Source organism: Herpailurus yagouaroundi, unplaced genomic scaffold (genome assembly GCF_014898765.1).
Source record: "Herpailurus yagouaroundi ecotype Mexico unplaced genomic scaffold, PumYag 187, whole genome shotgun sequence".
In the NCBI taxonomy this organism is placed as follows: Eukaryota; Metazoa; Chordata; class Mammalia; order Carnivora; family Felidae; genus Herpailurus; species Herpailurus yagouaroundi.
In genome coordinates, this window is record NW_024412418.1 from 4,965,227 (window position 1) to 4,982,381 (window position 17,155).

A 17,155-nucleotide genomic window follows, 5' to 3' on the forward strand; every position below is an offset into this window, starting at 1 on the left:
GTCAGGTTTAAATCCAAAGAGATGTAATTGTATATGTTATTTCTCTTTTCATTTGTTTTTAGCATTTTTCCTCTACATGAGCTTCGGTACCAGACCACCATTTCTGAGTGTAAGTAATAATAATGTGGCAAAACAGTAAAAATGTTGTATTTTTCATTACTTTTATTTTTTCTTCTATGAATTTTTTTAAGTTTATTTATTTATTTTCAGAAAGCGTAGGGACAGTGAAACAGGGGAGAGAGAGAACCCCAAGAAGACTCCATGTTGTCAGCACGGAGCCTGATGTGGGGCTCAAACTCACTAACTGTGAGATCATGACCTGAGCCAAAATCAACAGTCGGATGCTTGACTGACTGAGCCACCTAGACACTCGTGTTCATGATGTTTAAATAAGAGATCTGTTCATGATTTCCAGTTTTAACACACAGGCTTGAACAAATCATGGTTTTTGAAGAACACAGTAAGGGTAATCGCTTTTAGGCTCAATTTGATATTGTTTTTCAGACATAAAGCTGTAAATTCAGCTTTGCCTTTAGGTGTGACTTTTATATTATGTTTGATCTGTGATGAGTTTTCATTCATGATTGCTGAGATAAAGCAGTGAAGGTGCACACAAGTCATATATTTGGTGGGTGGTATGCAAATTGATAATCAAACTTTAAATTCTATCACAAACATGTTAATTTTGTCAACAGTATAACAATGAAATGTTTCTGGGCTATTTTCTGAGGATAAAGAATGTAATATCTGAAACAAAACCTTCCTCATGTATAGATTGTATTTTTGTGAGTTTCAAGAGGAATTAAAACCTTGATATACCATTTCTTGATTATTTCGGGAGCATTTTGGAAGAATAAAGAAGAATGGATGGAAAAAATTGCTCTTCTGTGAATGAATTCCTTCTCTTGGGAATTAGCAATAACCCTGGAATTAAAGTGACCCTATTTGTCACATTTCTAATTGTTTATCTTATCATTTTTTTTTTCAACGTTTATTTATTTTTGGGATAGAGAGAGACAGAGCATGAATGGGGGAGGGGCAGAGAGAAAGGGAGACACAGAATTGGAAACAGGCTCCAGGCTCTGAGCCATCAGCCCAGAGCCTGACGCGGGGCTCGAACTCCCGGACCGCGAGATCGTGACCTGGCTGAAGTCGGACGCTTAACCGACTGCGCCACCCAGGCGCCCCTATCTCATCATTTTTATTGCAAACCTCGGGATGATCATGTTATGGATCATGGATTCTAAGCTTCACACACCAATGTATTTCTTCCTCAGCCACCTCTCTTTCAGCGACCTCTGTTATTCTACAGCAATTGGACCCCGGATGCTGGTAGGCCTCATTACCAAGATAAAGTCAATTCCTTTCTATGGCTGTGCTCTGCAATTCTGGATCTTCTGTACCTTTGCTGATTCCGAGTGCCTACTGCTGATGGTGATGGCCTTTGATCGGTACAAGGCCATTAGCACCCCTTGCTCTACACGGTCAACATGTCCAGCAGAGTGTGCTTTCTGCTCATGGCTGGGGTTTACATGGTAGGGCTTGTGGATGCTTCTGCAAATACAATATTAACATGCAGGTTATGTTTCTGTGGATCAAATGTGATCAACCACTTCTTCTGTGATGTCCCACCTCTCCTTTTGTTATCTTGCTCAGATACCCAAGTTAATGAGTTAGTGATATTCACCATTTTTGGCTTCATTGAGCTGATTACCCTTTCAGGGCTCTTTGTGTCTTACTGTTAGATCATCCTGGCAGTGATAAAGATCCGCTCTGCTGAGGGGAAGTTCAAAGCTTTCTCCACCTGCGCCTCCCACTTAACTGCTGTTGCAACATTCCAGGGGACCCTGCTCTTTATGTATTTCCGCCCGAGTTCTTCCTACTCTCTTGATCAAGACAAAATGACCTCCTTGTTCTACACCCTTGTGATTCCCATGTTAAACCCTGTGATTTATAGCCTGCAGAACAAAGATGTGAAAGAGGCTCGGAAAAAACTTAAAAATAGAAAGTGGTTTCATTGAAAACTTATATGTACCTATTTTTCTCCCAATCTTACACTATAATTCGTGAAGTTCAAAATTGTTTTGATTAAAGTGGTATGATCTAGGGGTGCCTGGGTGGCTCAGTTGGTTAAGCGGTTGACTTCAGCTCAGGTCATGATCCCGCAGTTTGTGAGTTCGAGCCCTGCGTCCGGCTCTGTGCTAACAGCTCAGAGCCTGGAGCCTACTTTGGATTCTGTGTCTCCCTCTCTCTCTGCTCCTGCCATGCTTGTGCTCTATCTCTCTCTGTCTCTCAAAAATAAATAAATGTTAAAAAAAAAAAGGTGGTATGATCCAACAAGTATTTATACCATGTTCCTGCCATAACCAAATGTGTCATTTCTTTAGTACTCCATGATTCATTTTATGTCTTGAGCTTATATTTGGTATTCCTTATTTATGGAAAATTTATGGACTCCTAGTTTGCCCAATTTGTGTTTCTACAATCTATTTGTGCATGAATCTAATTTCCTATATGTTAGTGAGAGTTTTCTAAGTACGTAACGCACTTCTATGTGTTTTGTATCTTATGGTGAATCTAACAGTTTTGTGTTAATGAATCTTGTCATCTAATGGAAACTGATGAAGTTTTGGGGTGATGGTGGGGGTCCAGAGCTGAAGGTCAAGAAAGGCTTCTTGAAGACGTCCTTTGCACAAAATGGTGATTTTTTTTTTTTTTTTTTTTTTTAGCTCAGGAACAGGACCCATGGGCAGGAAGAGCTGCCTGGGACCCTGTGGAAATACTAGTTCTATACTTGGGAGTTGGGAGAGGGGGGAGGGGAAGTCAAGGGGAAGTTTTCAAAAAGATTTCATATGCTAAAGAAGGCTCACAGGATACTGGAGGCCAAACTGTTGTCAAGCTTAGGTTGTTTTTCCCTCCAGCAAAGTATTAACATCAAGACAGTAGGGAGATCCTGGAAGAAACTTTTTACTCTGCCAGCCTCTAATAGTTGTCAATGGACTGCAGTTTATAAGGAGATTGAATTTTACCTGCCATTTCCTTCTTGCCTTTGTTCCCCATATCACTATGGAGGTGTGATTTTGAGGTTCCAGGAAAGGAGTCTACAGGTTTCTGGAGATTAGGCTATTAATAAAATTGCCTTTTTCTTGTAATCTATCAAGACATGGAGACTCATGTCCTGCTTGACTGTGATCTCCTTCAGTTAACCATTTGTTTTCTTTCCTTTCCTTTGTTCTTGAGTAGCCAGGAGTGCCTGTGGAATATCACACATATCCCACCTTGGTGGGAGGGGGGGTGTTAGCTCAATTTTGCCCTGAGCCTGCCTACATAGGCTCTCTCATCAGAAGTGACAAATGTTAATTAAATGATCATTCAAATTATTTATAATAAACTGTAATTATGCCATAAAATAAAAACAGAAACAAAGCACAATGTTCAATTATAGTGAAGAATGTTGAAAAGTTCTTCCTGGTAATGGGAACAATCTGGGATCTAAAAGATAAGTAGGAATTAGCTGAGAGATGCACTAGATGGAGAAAGCATTCTATGCAGATAGATCAGCAACTAGAGGGTCCCCAGGGGGACAGGACCACATCATTTCTGTGGAACTTAAAGAAAACCAGTATGGCTGGGCTATAGTGCTACCCTTCACAACTCAGTCACTTCCGCCAGGAGCTTTCCTTCCCTCTAGCACTCGCTAAGTTTGGGTCCCATACCACCCTGAGCCTGGGAACTTTGTTAAATCTACTCTCTGTTGCCTAAATCATTACCTTCAATGTGGGGTAATGAATACCCAGAGTTTAAGGATTGGATATTTTTATCTCTTTCCTCAAACCCCACTATAGCATCTGGGTAAAGAAAAAATGAAAAAGATCCAAAAAGTTAATTGTTATTGAATGTTTATTCATGGGAAGTAAAAGAAAAAATCGCTGAGATCAAGTATGTGCCTTAGATATGTTTTTTGAATCATATATGTAAGCACATAAAGTAGTTGTGGATGCCAAATTCAAGGGAAGGATAAAGACATGCAAATTACTTGGAAAATAATTAACCCAGAGGGCTCTTGCCTGGGTGTTTACCAAGATATTTGCAACTTGGCTCTGCTTTAGTTTGCTGATGATCAAATCACAGAAGTGATTTCTTCAGTAAGTCTGGATAAAAACAGCTTTTGCAGGACCAAAGAAAAGTCAGGGGCACTCTTAAATGTTTGCTACAATTACACAACCTGAAAATCACTCAGTCTAGGTCTACCTACGTGCCATTGTAAAGGGCTTCCGTGAAAACATTTCAGATTGCCAGCAAAGCCCAAGTAGGACAATGAGACTCTTCTGTTCTCCAGGGTGATATTTTGTCTGGGATTCTGAGACATGGTAGGGGAAGGTATAAAGGTAAAACAAAGAAGAAACAAACAAAGAAAAGGAACAGGGGATTCTTCTTTTCGTTAAGATCTCCCCTCAGTTTTCTTATGTTTTCTTTTTCTTAAGGGTTCCTTATTCTGATCAGGAATGGACATCCCTAAACATAAATGTTACCAGTGATGAACGATTAGAAAATATGTATAATGATAGAAACAATTGGCTCCATACTGGGGAAAATCTGGTTAGGGAAATTTATTAAATAACAAGAGTACTAATTCTCACCAATTGGTAATTGTGTAGCTCTTTCTTACGAGGCAGCAAATTTAACCTAACTCGAACTCTGCAAACATGCTGGGAACTGGAAAAGGAATGGTAGCAAAATTGGGTCTGAATCTGTACTCTCAGTTCACAGCGATTGTGACCTTTGACAAATCATTTTCCTTCTTTGGCCCTCAGTTTCCACTCTGTCAGAAGAGGGCTTTAAACTGAATGATCTTTATTGTGTGTTCCAGCTACCACATTTCATGCTTGTACTGATAGGATTCTATAAATGCATAATGTATAAACCCGCTTCTATCTCTGGGGAGATCTTAAATATAACGGATGGATGGGACTACAGTACAATCCCAGGCTAATCTGACCTGAAATTGAATTGGCAATGATCGCAGATAGATAGCACTGATTGCAAGAGCCCTCACCCCGTGAAGGTGGACCCATTCAACTGATTTTCTATTCTTCATATTCTTCATTTTAACTTCCAGAGACATCCCCTATAAAAGTGAATATCCAACTTTTATGTATGTATGCATGTATTTATTTATTTATTTATTTATTTATTTATACTTTTTTTGACATTTATTTATCTTTGAGAGAGACAGAGCATGAGCATGAGCAGGGGAGGGACAGAGAGAGAGGGAGACACAGAATCTGAAGCAGCCTCCAAGCTCTGAGCTGTCAGCACAGAGCCTGACTCAGGGCTTGAACTCAGGAACTGTGAGATCATGACCTGAGCCAAAGTCAGATGCTTAACCGACTGAACCACCCAGGAGCTGCTTGAATATCCAACTTTATTAGTCATTAGGACAATTATGGACTCTACATAACAGCTAAAATGAAAATGACAGACAATATTACCTATTAGAGAGGATGTAGAAACAGACACAGGATTCATTCACTAATAATGTGTAACTCTAGATTGGCATACTGCTTCGGGAAATTGTATGCTAATATTGGGTAAATATAAATTTGACACACACACACACACACACACACACACATTTCCTATTCCTGGTTTCATACACAAGATAAATAAGTGTATCTCCATCAGAAGACATGTGTAAAAATGTTCACATTAATATTGGAAATAGAGGCACCTGGGTGGCTCAGTTGTTTGAGCATCTGACTTCGACTCAGATCATGATCTCACATTTCTCCTGAGTTTGAGTCCCACAGCGGGCTGACTACTGTCATCTCAGGGCCTGCTTCTGGACCTCTGTCCTCTCCTTCTGCCCCCTCCCCCACTCATTCGCATGCAAGCACTCTCACTCTCTCTCTCTCAAAAATAAATTTAAATAAATAAATAAATAAATAAATACTTGCTGTCTTTTCAGGGGTGCCTGGGTGACCTAACTGGTTCAGTGTCCAAGTCTTTGTTTTGGCTTAGATCATGATCTCACTGTTAGTGAGCTCGAGACTCTCCCTCAGGCTCTGCACCCATATCATGAAGCCTGCTTTGGATTCTTTCTCTCCCCCTTGTAAAGCCCGAGGTCGCGAAACCCCCCCACAAGAGACCACCAGAGTCGTAAGTCAAAGCCAAGCGGCAAGGGTCGTTTATTACAGGTTCGAACCTGGACCTCCGCGCACTCGTTGCCAGTGACGCTAAGAGGCCCCGATCAGGGTTGGTACAGCGTTTTTATAGACAGAGACAAATAGCATAGGGGAGGTTTCAGATTATGGGGGGCCTGATTAGTTGATTTTAAAGGAAGGACATTTGTTGTTCTCTGATTGGGCGTCCTTTGTCTGTCCTTTGGCGGGAAGGCTTTGTCTGTTACTTGTGGCGGGAGAAAAAGGGGGAAGGGGGAAGGGGGAAGGGGAGGAATGTGTTAAGCAAGCAAGATTACAGAAGCAAGAAAATGCTGGTTAGTAAGTATTTTCATAATCTTAGGGTATAGCAAACTAAGTCTAGAAAAATTTAACCGTGCTCACATCGAACAATAGGCAAGACATACAAAATTTTAAATTCATTTTCTACACCCTCTCTCTCTGTCCCTCCCCTACTTGCTCTCTCTCTCCCTCTCTCTCTCAAAATAAATGAATAAACTTTCAAAAAACTACTGTAATAAAGCAAATGTGTCTTTTTTTTAACCTGTAAGCCCTTCTCATACTGTTTTCAGCAACAAGGAGACTTAGTAAACCTGGTTTTCCTTGGTATGGTTAGCTTGCACTGAGCTTATTCCCAAAAGCTCAAGACTCACAGCCATGCAGCTACTTTCTGAAGGGGAGACTTTATAAACAGACAGCTGCCTACATTGATTATTGTGGCACCAGGGAAGGCGTTTAGATACAATTGTTGTCTTCACATGCCTGTCTCTGGTGTCTTGCATTAGGACGGAGTAATTTTTTTTCATTATTTTCGAAAGCCACCATCAATGAAATACAAATCCTTTGAGATGTTAATCATCCAATGTTTAATAATCATATGGTCCCTAAAGCTCAGATTCTAACGGAAGGGTTTGAAGGGAACTTAGCGTAAATGGTTTATGGGGCAGTCAAGTGTAGGACGGTAAATTTAGGTTCTATCTAAACAGAGTGTAACCTGAAGGGGTTTGTCATCCCTGGAGACGGAGAAGCATCTGATGAGAAAATGAGTTTGGGAAGGAGTCAGGGAAAAGTCAAGACAGACTTCTTGAATTACCTTTCTTGCAAAAGGGGTGGTTTTATGAAAGCATGGGGCCAGGACCTGGGGGCAGAAAGATCTGCCCTGGGGTTGTGACCAGTGACTGATTACATACTTTCAAGTTGAGAAGGGGTTAGGGATAATGAAAGTCTGTAAGAAACTTGGAAGCAAGGTTTCCGGACCTTGAGGCTAGTCAAATCTTATTCATGAGACCCTTGAGATGTATATCAGTGGGCCATAAGCTTGGAGGATGCTTGCTAACAAAGATTTGGGGAGGTAGAGATAAAGGAAGTTTCCAAAGGAATTTGTATATGTTAAAGACTTACAGGAACCTAGAGGTTGGCTAATGTCAAACTAAGGTTGCCTTTTGCCTCTAGCAAAGTATTAACACTGAGGCAGCTGACTTCCTTGAGGAATGTCACTCTGCCTTTCTCAAGCACTTGTCAGCCTGCTCTAAGCTGTAAGGAAAATGTTTTTCTACATTTCTTTTGCCTTTGTTCTCCACATCACAAGGACAAATCCCATCCCTTTAATATGAATCAAAGTAGTAAATAATGGTAGTAAAGTTCAAGGGTCTGGGAGACTAAGAGAAAAATTACCAGGTGTACTCACAACTGCAAAGAAAAGACTCCCCCCCCTCCCCCCTCCCGAAACCAGCCAGGGCGTGCCCGGTTGTAGTCTGACATAAAGGCGGGAACCAATCAAGTTCTGCTGAATGGTTTGAAATAAAGGCGGGAACCAATCAAGTTCTGCTGAGCGTTCAAATTTAAATGTTAACCAACAACAGCTCTGTAACCTCTAAAAAATATCCCTAACTTGTTTGTGCCTGTCTATAAAAAAAGCTGTAAGATCCTTACTCGGGGCCTCTTAGCGTCACCGGCAACGAGTGCGCGGAGGACCGGGTTCGAACCTGCAATAAATGACCCTTGCCGCCTGGCTTTGATTCTGGACTCTGGTGGTTTGTTTTCGGGGAGTCTCTCGAATCGGGGCATATCAGGTCATACAATTGCATCTAATGTCTTCACTGGAATGGGTGGCAAATTATCACAATTACTTAGTTTGAGCCTGGCGTCAAATCATATCTCCTAAGGCAGTGAATTCTGTATGTTTGTATTGGTATCATTACACACAAAATAATAAAAATGGAAAGGTTATTGAAACGTATCACACACAGTCATTTTTCCCAAATCAAGAATACTTTAAGGATTTTAATCTATGATATCGTCTAGATTTATAGGAACCATAAAAAAAGAAATGCTATGCCCGTTTCTAGTTCCCACTGAGGACTCAGACAAAAAATTAACTGGAATATTTTTGCCCATACGCTGGTAATGCTTATAAATTCATAAATTATTTCTTGAACCCACAGATCTGGCATTTACTTCATTTGTTTAAATGAGTAACATAACTGCAATAGGGCAACACGTAGGGCAGGAAAACATTCCTGTACACGGCACTTAACAATAGACTTTCATGACACATATACATTTGTGCCTGTTAGTGAAGGAAAGGCATTTCCTTCTATTCTTCAAGTTCTTTTTGCTGAATTAGGAATTAAATTCACATGAGACAGATTAACAGGAGAGGAAAAAAAAAAATTACAGTTTTATTGTGTGCTCACAGAGGCCAAATAACGAAATTGAGATCTAAAGAAATTACCAAAGCAGGCAGCTTTTATATTATTTTTATGAGGAGACAATAAATCTGTTAAGGAATTGGCAGGATAAAGAGAATTGAATTTGCAGTCTTCGATTAGTAAGAAACTCTAAACAGAATTTGGTCTGTGGTAGTAGATTGCTAAAATGAAATAAGGGTTGTTTATACGGCCTTCCAGGCTCTGAATTTCCTATACTTGGTGATAAGGATGTGTCTTTACTTCCTGGTACAGGGAGGGTACCTTTCCCATAGGAGATTTACTTCCTGTTTTCAGGAGCACAGAGGAAAGTCAGAGGATCCTCGCACAGGCCTTCTCTTAAACAACTTTTATTTAATATAATCAGTATGCCAAAGTGGCACATTTTGGGTGGCCGCCATGACACCCACATTAGTGTGCTACAGTGAATCACCTATCATAAAGTATCACGTGGGACATGGCCACTACAGTGAGTACTCCCCAAGATTGCCACATGGTGCGACTTTAGGGCCACTACATTACTTATATTTTGGGGCTACAGTTGACACGTGGTGTTACATGGGTTTCAGGTGTACAATATAGTGACTCAACAAGTCTATACGCTATGCTGTGCTCACCATTACGTGTAGCTACCATCTGTCGCCATATTGACCGTATTCCCTACATCGTATCTCTCATCCTTGTGACTTATTCTTTCCATTACTGCAAGCCTGGGTTTCCCACTCCGTTTCACACATTTTGCCCATCCTCTCTTCTGGCAGCCGTCGGTTAAATGTGAAATCTAAAAACCAAAACAACAAACAAAAAGCAGAATCAGACCTATAAACATAGACAACAAACTGCTATGTTACTTATTTTCTATGTGTTCCCTGGATTTGTGCAATACAGTGACCCATTGAGCAATAATATTAACGAAGGGTTCTGGCTAAGATGAATAAAATAAGGCAGATTCTTTTCTCAGTCTGTAAGCCCTTCCTATTGTTCCCATCTGCCCTCCATCACCTGTGGCATCTTCTCTTGATTTACAAATAGGACTTGGATGGTCTCTCAGCTTTTTAGAACTCTAAGAATCTGTGGGTTGCTGTTTTTGTAAATTTGAAGTAAACACACTAGAACATTTCATGACAATAGCTCAGAGTTACTTCTTCTTAAAAGAGATATTTTATTTTTTATGACTACACTGTAGTTGGGAATATTAATAGGAATTAATATTAAGAGGAAATGCTTTGGGTCAGACAAACATGATGCTTAGGGAACTTCAGTTTACTAATTACATATGTATCATATTTTCAGTATATGTATAATGAGATTAAGAGACAGCCTAGGAAACACAATATTAAAAATGTATGATGATATATATGGAGATCAGTTAAATACTATATGAAAAACACAAAGTTTTGTTAAGAACTCCACAATGAATATATATATATATATATATATATATTTTTTTTTTTTTTTTAATGTTTATTTTTTGAAAGAGAGAGAGAGAGAGGCAGAGCACAAACAGGGCAGGGGCAGAGAGAGACGGAGACAGAACTCTAAGTAGGCTCCAGGTTCTGAGCTGTCAGCACAGAGCCCCATGTGGAGCTTGAACCCACAAACCATGAGATTATGACCTGAGCCGAAGTTGGATACTTAACCGACTGAGCCCCCACAATGAATTAATTAAATTCACACCTTTTGCCTTCAGGAATTCAGTGTTGAATGAAAAGATGCTTAGAAGACAGTTGAATGAAAAGGAAGGTAGAGGCGTTTTTATGGTCGGAAAAAATGGAAATGTAGGATTCATCTCTCTGTCCCAGTGAAGGATTTCAGTGAAGTCAGGGAACAGCAACATGTTTGGACAAAATTCAGGGATGGTGGAACATTATGTTGATAGCTGTCCAGGAGGAATTTAAATATACTTAAAATTCTAGTACCTCCCAATTTTCAAATCACTACCATAAATTATGGCACATAAGGGTTATTTTTGGAAACAAACAGAACTTGGCTTTGTTGTTGTTAAAGCATCATCCCAACACTTTTTTTTTTCTTAAAGAATTGTCCTTGTACAAATGAAATATATTTGCAGGAACAGGTCTCAAAATTTGTTTATTTTTACTCTGTTGAACATCCATCGGCCTTACAATAAGAAAATACTTAAAATTTTTTTTAATGTTTATTTATTTTTGAGAGAGAGAGAGAGAGTGAGACAGCACATGAGTGGGGAGGGGCAGAGAGAGAGGGAGACACAGAATCCGAAGCAGGCTCCAGTCTCCAAGCTGTCAACACAGAGCCTGATGCGGAGCTCAAGGTCACAAACCACAAGATCAGGACCTAAGCTGTAGTCAGACTCTTAGCCAACAGAGCCACCCAGGTACCCTCAATAAGGAAATATTTAACACACATTTACTGAGTTTTTACTAATGCAAATATTTGTGTCCAGGATTATGGGAATGTAGAAAGGCACACGTATAAATAGATAAAAATCATATTCAATAATGAGTATATTAGGAGTAATGGATGTTATACAGTCATAAAATCATTGAAATGAGGGTGAACGACATATAGTTGAGGAGAAAGAACCAAACAATGACTAATGAAAAAAGTAGTATGAAAAACTACCAGATTTCTAAATGAGAAGTGAAGGAGATATTTCAGAAATGGAAGAAACAGGATGAACAATGAAACAGATGAAAATTATTAAATAGGTCTATTTGAAATTCATTAGTATATGCTTTTACTAAAGGAGGTGAAAGATTCATGGTGACCATGAACATAACATTGAAATAAATTCTGTTATTTTCTGTCTTTGATCAATTTGGTGATAAGCATGAAAAGTTCAGCCTTTGCCAAGTTGAGACACCATTCATCACGGAAAATACATAACCACAAATCAAATTAATCATGTTCACGTAATGATGAGTGAAGACAGTGGCTTTTGATTTAAGTCCCAACAATCACAAGGTAGAAAATAAATACAATATGCTATGTGTATGTACCAGAGGTAAGAACAGAAACACCAGTTTCAAGTAGGTTTCTGTATGATTAAATTTAAAGAATTATAGAAGAAAGACTTTTTTTTTTTTGGAAAAATGAGAAATCAAGCATTTAGAAATTTGTAAAAGAATTACGTTGTACCTGCTCACTTAGTTGAATTAACTGCAATGTAACTGCCAAACAATTCTATTTCTTTGTTTAGGCGTCGGTGTGCAATTGTCGTTCATTTGTCGTTTGTTTGAAAGGTAAAATAGAGGCATCTGGGTGGCTCAGTCGGTGAAGGGTCCAACTCTTGATTTCGGCTCAGGCCATGATCCCAGGGTTGTGGGGTCAAGTGCCACATCAGGCTCCATATTCAGCATACTCTCCCCTTCTGCCCCTCTCCCCCCACCCACTCACCTTCTCAAAATAAAATAATGTAAAATTAAATTAGTAAATTAAATTTAAATTAAATTAAATTAAATTAAATTGCTAAAAACGAAAGGTGAAATGAAATGGGGTCATTTAGGTCAGGGTTTTTTTAAAGGGAGCTGGGAGGCTATTAAGAAAATAGGCCTTTCTTTTATTGACGTGAGGAATCACATTGATTGATTTGCAGATATTGAACCAGCCTTGTATCCCAGGTATAACTCCCACTTGGTCGTGGTGAATAACTTTTTTTTAATGTATTACTGGATCCAGGTGGCTAATATCTTGTGGGACCTCATAAAAATAAAAAGCTTCTGCACAGTGAAGAAAACAACCAGCAAAACTAAAAGGCAACCGACAGAATGGGAGAAAATATTTGCAAACAACATATCATGTAAAGGGTTAGTATCCAAAGTCTATAAAGAACTTATCAAACTCAACACCCAAAAAACAAAGAATCTAGTGAAGAAATGGGCAAAAGACATTAATAGACACTTCCCCAAAGAAGACATCCAGATGGCCAACCGACACATGAAAAAATGCTCAACATCATTCATCATTAGGGAAATACAAATCAAAACCACAATGAGATATCACCTCACACCTGTCAGAATGGCTAATATTAACAACTTAGGCAACAACAGATGTTGGTGAGGATGCAGAGAAAGAGGATCTCTTTTGCATTGCTGATGGGAATGCAAGCTGGTGCAGCCACTCTGGAAAACAGTATGGAGGTTCTTCAAAAAATTAAAAATAGAACTACCCTACGACCCAGCAATTTTACTACTGGGTATTTATCCAAGGGATACAGGTATGCTGTTTTGAAGGGACACATGCACCCCCATGTTTATAGCAGCACTATCAACAATGGCCAGAGTATGGAAAGACCCCAAATGTTCATTGATGGATGAACAGATAAAGAAATGGTATATCTATACAATGGAGTATTACTCAGCAATCAAAAAGAATTAGTTTTGCCATTTGCAACTACGTGGATGGAACTGGAGGGTATTATGCTAAGTGAAATTAGTCAGAGAAAGACAAATATATTATTTCACTCATATGAGGACTTTAAGACACAGAACAGATGAACATAAGGGAAGGGAAGCAAAAATAACATAAAAACAGGGAGGGGGACAAAACATAAGAGACTCAAATATGGAGAACAAACAGGGTTACTGGAGGGGTTGTGGGAGGGGGCGATGGGCTTAATGGGTAAGGGGCATTAAGGATGCCACTCCTGAAATCATTGTTGACTATATGCTAACTCATTTGGATGTAAATTTAAAAAAAAAATTTAAAAAAAAAAGAAAATAGGCCTTGGGGCACCTGGATGGCTCAGTTGGCTAAGCTTCCAGCTTCAGCTCAGATCATGATCTCGCGGTTTATGGGTTTGGGCCCGGGTCGGGCTCTGTGCTGACAGCCCAGAGCCTGGAGTCTGCTTCGGATTCTGTCTCCCTCACTCTCTTCCCCTCCTCCACTCACACTCTGTGTCTCTCTGTCTCTCAAAAACGAATAAATGTGAAAAAAAAATTTTTTAATAAAAGGAATAAAAAGGGGGAATTTATCATGGATAATCCTAGAAGAGTCAAATTACGAACTATAATTTTCTTGAGTGTTTTTGTAAAAGTTTGCAACAAGAATGAAGAGGAAGGTCAGGGTTAATTGATCCCTTTTGTCTGAATTATTTCCCTTGGCAATTACCAATAACTGGACACCACACCGAAGTGGCCTTATTTACCATGTTTCTAGATATGTATCTCGTTAATCTCCTGGAAACTCTTGGAATGTCCTTTATAATTAAAATGGATTCCCAGCTTCACACACAGATACTTTTTCCTCAGTCACCTGCCTTCTGTTACCTCTGCTTTTGCATACCAATTGGGCCCAAGATGCTGGTAGATCTATTTGCTAACACCAAATCAATTTCCATCACAGGCAATTCTTCATCTTCTGTATCTGCAGATTCTGAGTGTCTACTGTTGTTGATGATGGTCTTTCACTGGTATAAAGTCATTGGCAACCCCTTGTGCTCCCTGTCCATGGCTAGGATACTTATGGTGGGAATGTCAGCTGCTTTGATACCCCTGACATGAACATCCCGCTTATGTCTTCTGTAGGTCATATGATTAATCATTTCTTCTCTGATATCTCTACTCTCCTATTGCTGTCTTGCTCAGATGCACAGTCCAATGATTTTGTTATTTTTAACATTTTTGCCTTCATTGAATGAAGCACTCTTTTAGGAGTTCTTGTCCCTTATTGTCGTATCAGTCTTGAAGATTCGCTCTGCTGAGAGGAGGTTCAAAGCTTTCTCCACCTGCACTTCCCACTTAATGGCTGTTAGAGTCTTCTGGGGAACTATGCTTTTCTATAATATATTCCTGGCCAAATTATTCCTCTTTCCTGGATTAACCCAAAATGAACTCTTGGTTTTACACTCGTGTGATTCCCATGTCAAATTCTCTGATTTATAGCCTACAGAACAAGGATGTGAAAGAGATGGTGGAAAGTTGAAAAATAAAATGTGATTTTAAGTAAATAGTCACATAGTACAAATAAATATATATTTATATACATACACATGCAAATGCACTCTTCTGTTTTCAAATCTATTATACTTCCATGGTATATTATATTATTAAATTGTCTCAAATACCTTAACTAACATAGTATTTTACTATGCTACTATGATGCCAATATTTAGGTACCCTATATTTTATTGTATGTCTCCATTTTAAGTCAGTCATGCTTAATATTTGGAAAATTTATCAGTCTTCATGTTAGTGTGTCAATTTTGTATTAGTTGTTAATTTTATGCACTAATTTAATTATTCTAAGAGCCATTAGTGTTTAGTATACACCTGTTGCACTATAGGTGTCTTGCATTTCATGGTGATTCCAGTAGTTTGTATACTAGTGAGTTCAATAATGTAATAAAAAGAAATAAAATTAATTCATTAATCTTACAAATTATTCATGATAAACTCTAAATTTCCCTGAAGTGAAAAGTCAAGATACTCTCAGTTCAAGCAAAATGTCTACCTCTAGAGTGCAGAGAAGATCCTCTGAAATTTCATTTCAGATCAAAATGGTGAAGAGGGATACAGTGGTGATGGGGTGAAGAAAGGAATTCAAATGAAGAGGTTACAATTACAGGTCCTGAGGTGGGCAGGGCAATGCCTTCTTAGAGGTTATGTAGTTGTAGGGGAGCAAAGTTTTTCCTTTCTTCTCTTCCTGGTTCTCTGACTGATCTAATAATTAGGGGCACATGCACCTCAAGGTGTCCAGCAGCACTATCAACAATAGCCAAATTATGGAAAAAGCCCAAATTTCCATTGACTGATGAATTGATAACGAAGATGTGGTTTATATATACAATGGAGTAGTACTCAGCAACCAAAAAGAATGAAATCTTGTCATTTGCAACACCATGGATGGAACTCGAGTGTATTATGCTTAGCGAAAAAAGTCAGTCAGGGAAAGACAAACATCATACGATTTTACCCATACTTGAAATTAAGAAACACAACAGATGAACATAGGGGAAGGGAAGGAAAAATGAGATAAAAACAGAGAGGGAGGCAAGCCATAAGAGACTCTTAAATAAAGAGAACAAGCCTAGTCTTGCTGGAAGAGAAGTGCATTGGGAGATGGGCTAAATGGGTGATGGCCATTATGGACAGCACTCGTTGAGATGAGCACTGATGTCATATGGAAGTGATAAATCACTGGGTTCTACTCCTGAAACCAATACTACAATGTATGTTAACTAACTTGTATTTAAATAAATAAATTTTAAAAAGAAAAAAAGATATTAGATTAACAGGAGAAAAACAAATTTAATTTCATAAGTACACGATCTCCTAAAAATATAAAACTCAAGTAACCAGAACAGGTAGCTTGTATATTTTTTAGACAAATATATTTGGGGTTTTTTAATGTTTATTTTTTCTTGAGAGAGAGAGAGCATGACTGGAAGAGGGACAGAAAGAGGGGGACAGAGGATTTGAAGTGGGCTCTGTGCCGACAGCTGCTAGTCCAATGTGGGCTCAAACTCACAAAAGCGATATCATGACCTGAGCCACAGTCAGATGGGTGGGTACTTAACCAACAGAACTACCCAGGAGCCTGAAACAATATATTTGTAAAGAATTGACATGACAAAGAAGTGTGGGCTTGGATTAGTAAATAAGTAAAGAGGTAACAGTTTGTTTATGCAGATTCCTCAGCCCTCAATTCCCTCTCTGGTGAAGAGGATGTCTCTCTTTCTCCTGGTACAGGAAGGGTACCTTTCACATAGGAAATTTATTTCCTGCTTTCAGGAGGACAAAGGAAAGTCAGAGTGTCCTTCTTGCACCTGCTGTTTCTTAAGTAACTTTAATTTAAAATAATCAATAGCCAAAGTGGTATATTTTGGGGTGGCTTATTCTGCCCCCCCCCAAGATGAAAATGAGAAGGATAAAAGTGCCAAGTGGAGGGTCCTGCTAAAGTACCTCCTTGTGTTGAAATTCTCAATACAGTCACTTCCACTTGGCTCTTCTTTCCTTCTTCTGCCTTCCCAGTCCTGGTTAAATGATGTTCTTAAATTATAAATAATTTACTCTCCTCAAAGCATCCCTGTACATATGGCTCAGTTGATTTGACCATTGTCTCCAATATAAGACTGTGAGTATTCTTTGGTGAAGGTTGAGTATCATCCTTACCAATCCAGTGCCTTTATTATGTCTGGGACACAAAAATTGAAAAACAAATAAATAATAAAAACCACACACCTAGGGCATCTGGGTGGCTCAGTTGGCTGAGCATCCGACTTGGCTCAGGTCATGATCTTGCGGTCCATGAGTTCGAAACCACATTGGGCTCTGTGCTGAAAGCTCA

General features: G+C 39.1%; 1 protein-coding gene and 1 pseudogene across 1 annotated transcript; both read left to right on the forward strand.

The window, feature by feature from the left end:
- Nucleotides 1–863: 863 nt before the first annotated feature.
- Nucleotides 864–2,021, forward strand: LOC121043831 (olfactory receptor-like protein OLF2). Its single transcript, XM_040495831.1, is given in 3 exon segments — nt 864–964; nt 1,188–1,465; nt 1,468–2,021. Coding segments are annotated over 3 exon segments (933 nt in total).
- Nucleotides 2,022–14,079: 12,058 nt separating this feature from the next.
- On the forward strand, nt 14,080–14,791 carry LOC121043942 (olfactory receptor 5W2-like; annotated as a pseudogene).
- Nucleotides 14,792–17,155: the final 2,364 nt, after the last annotated feature.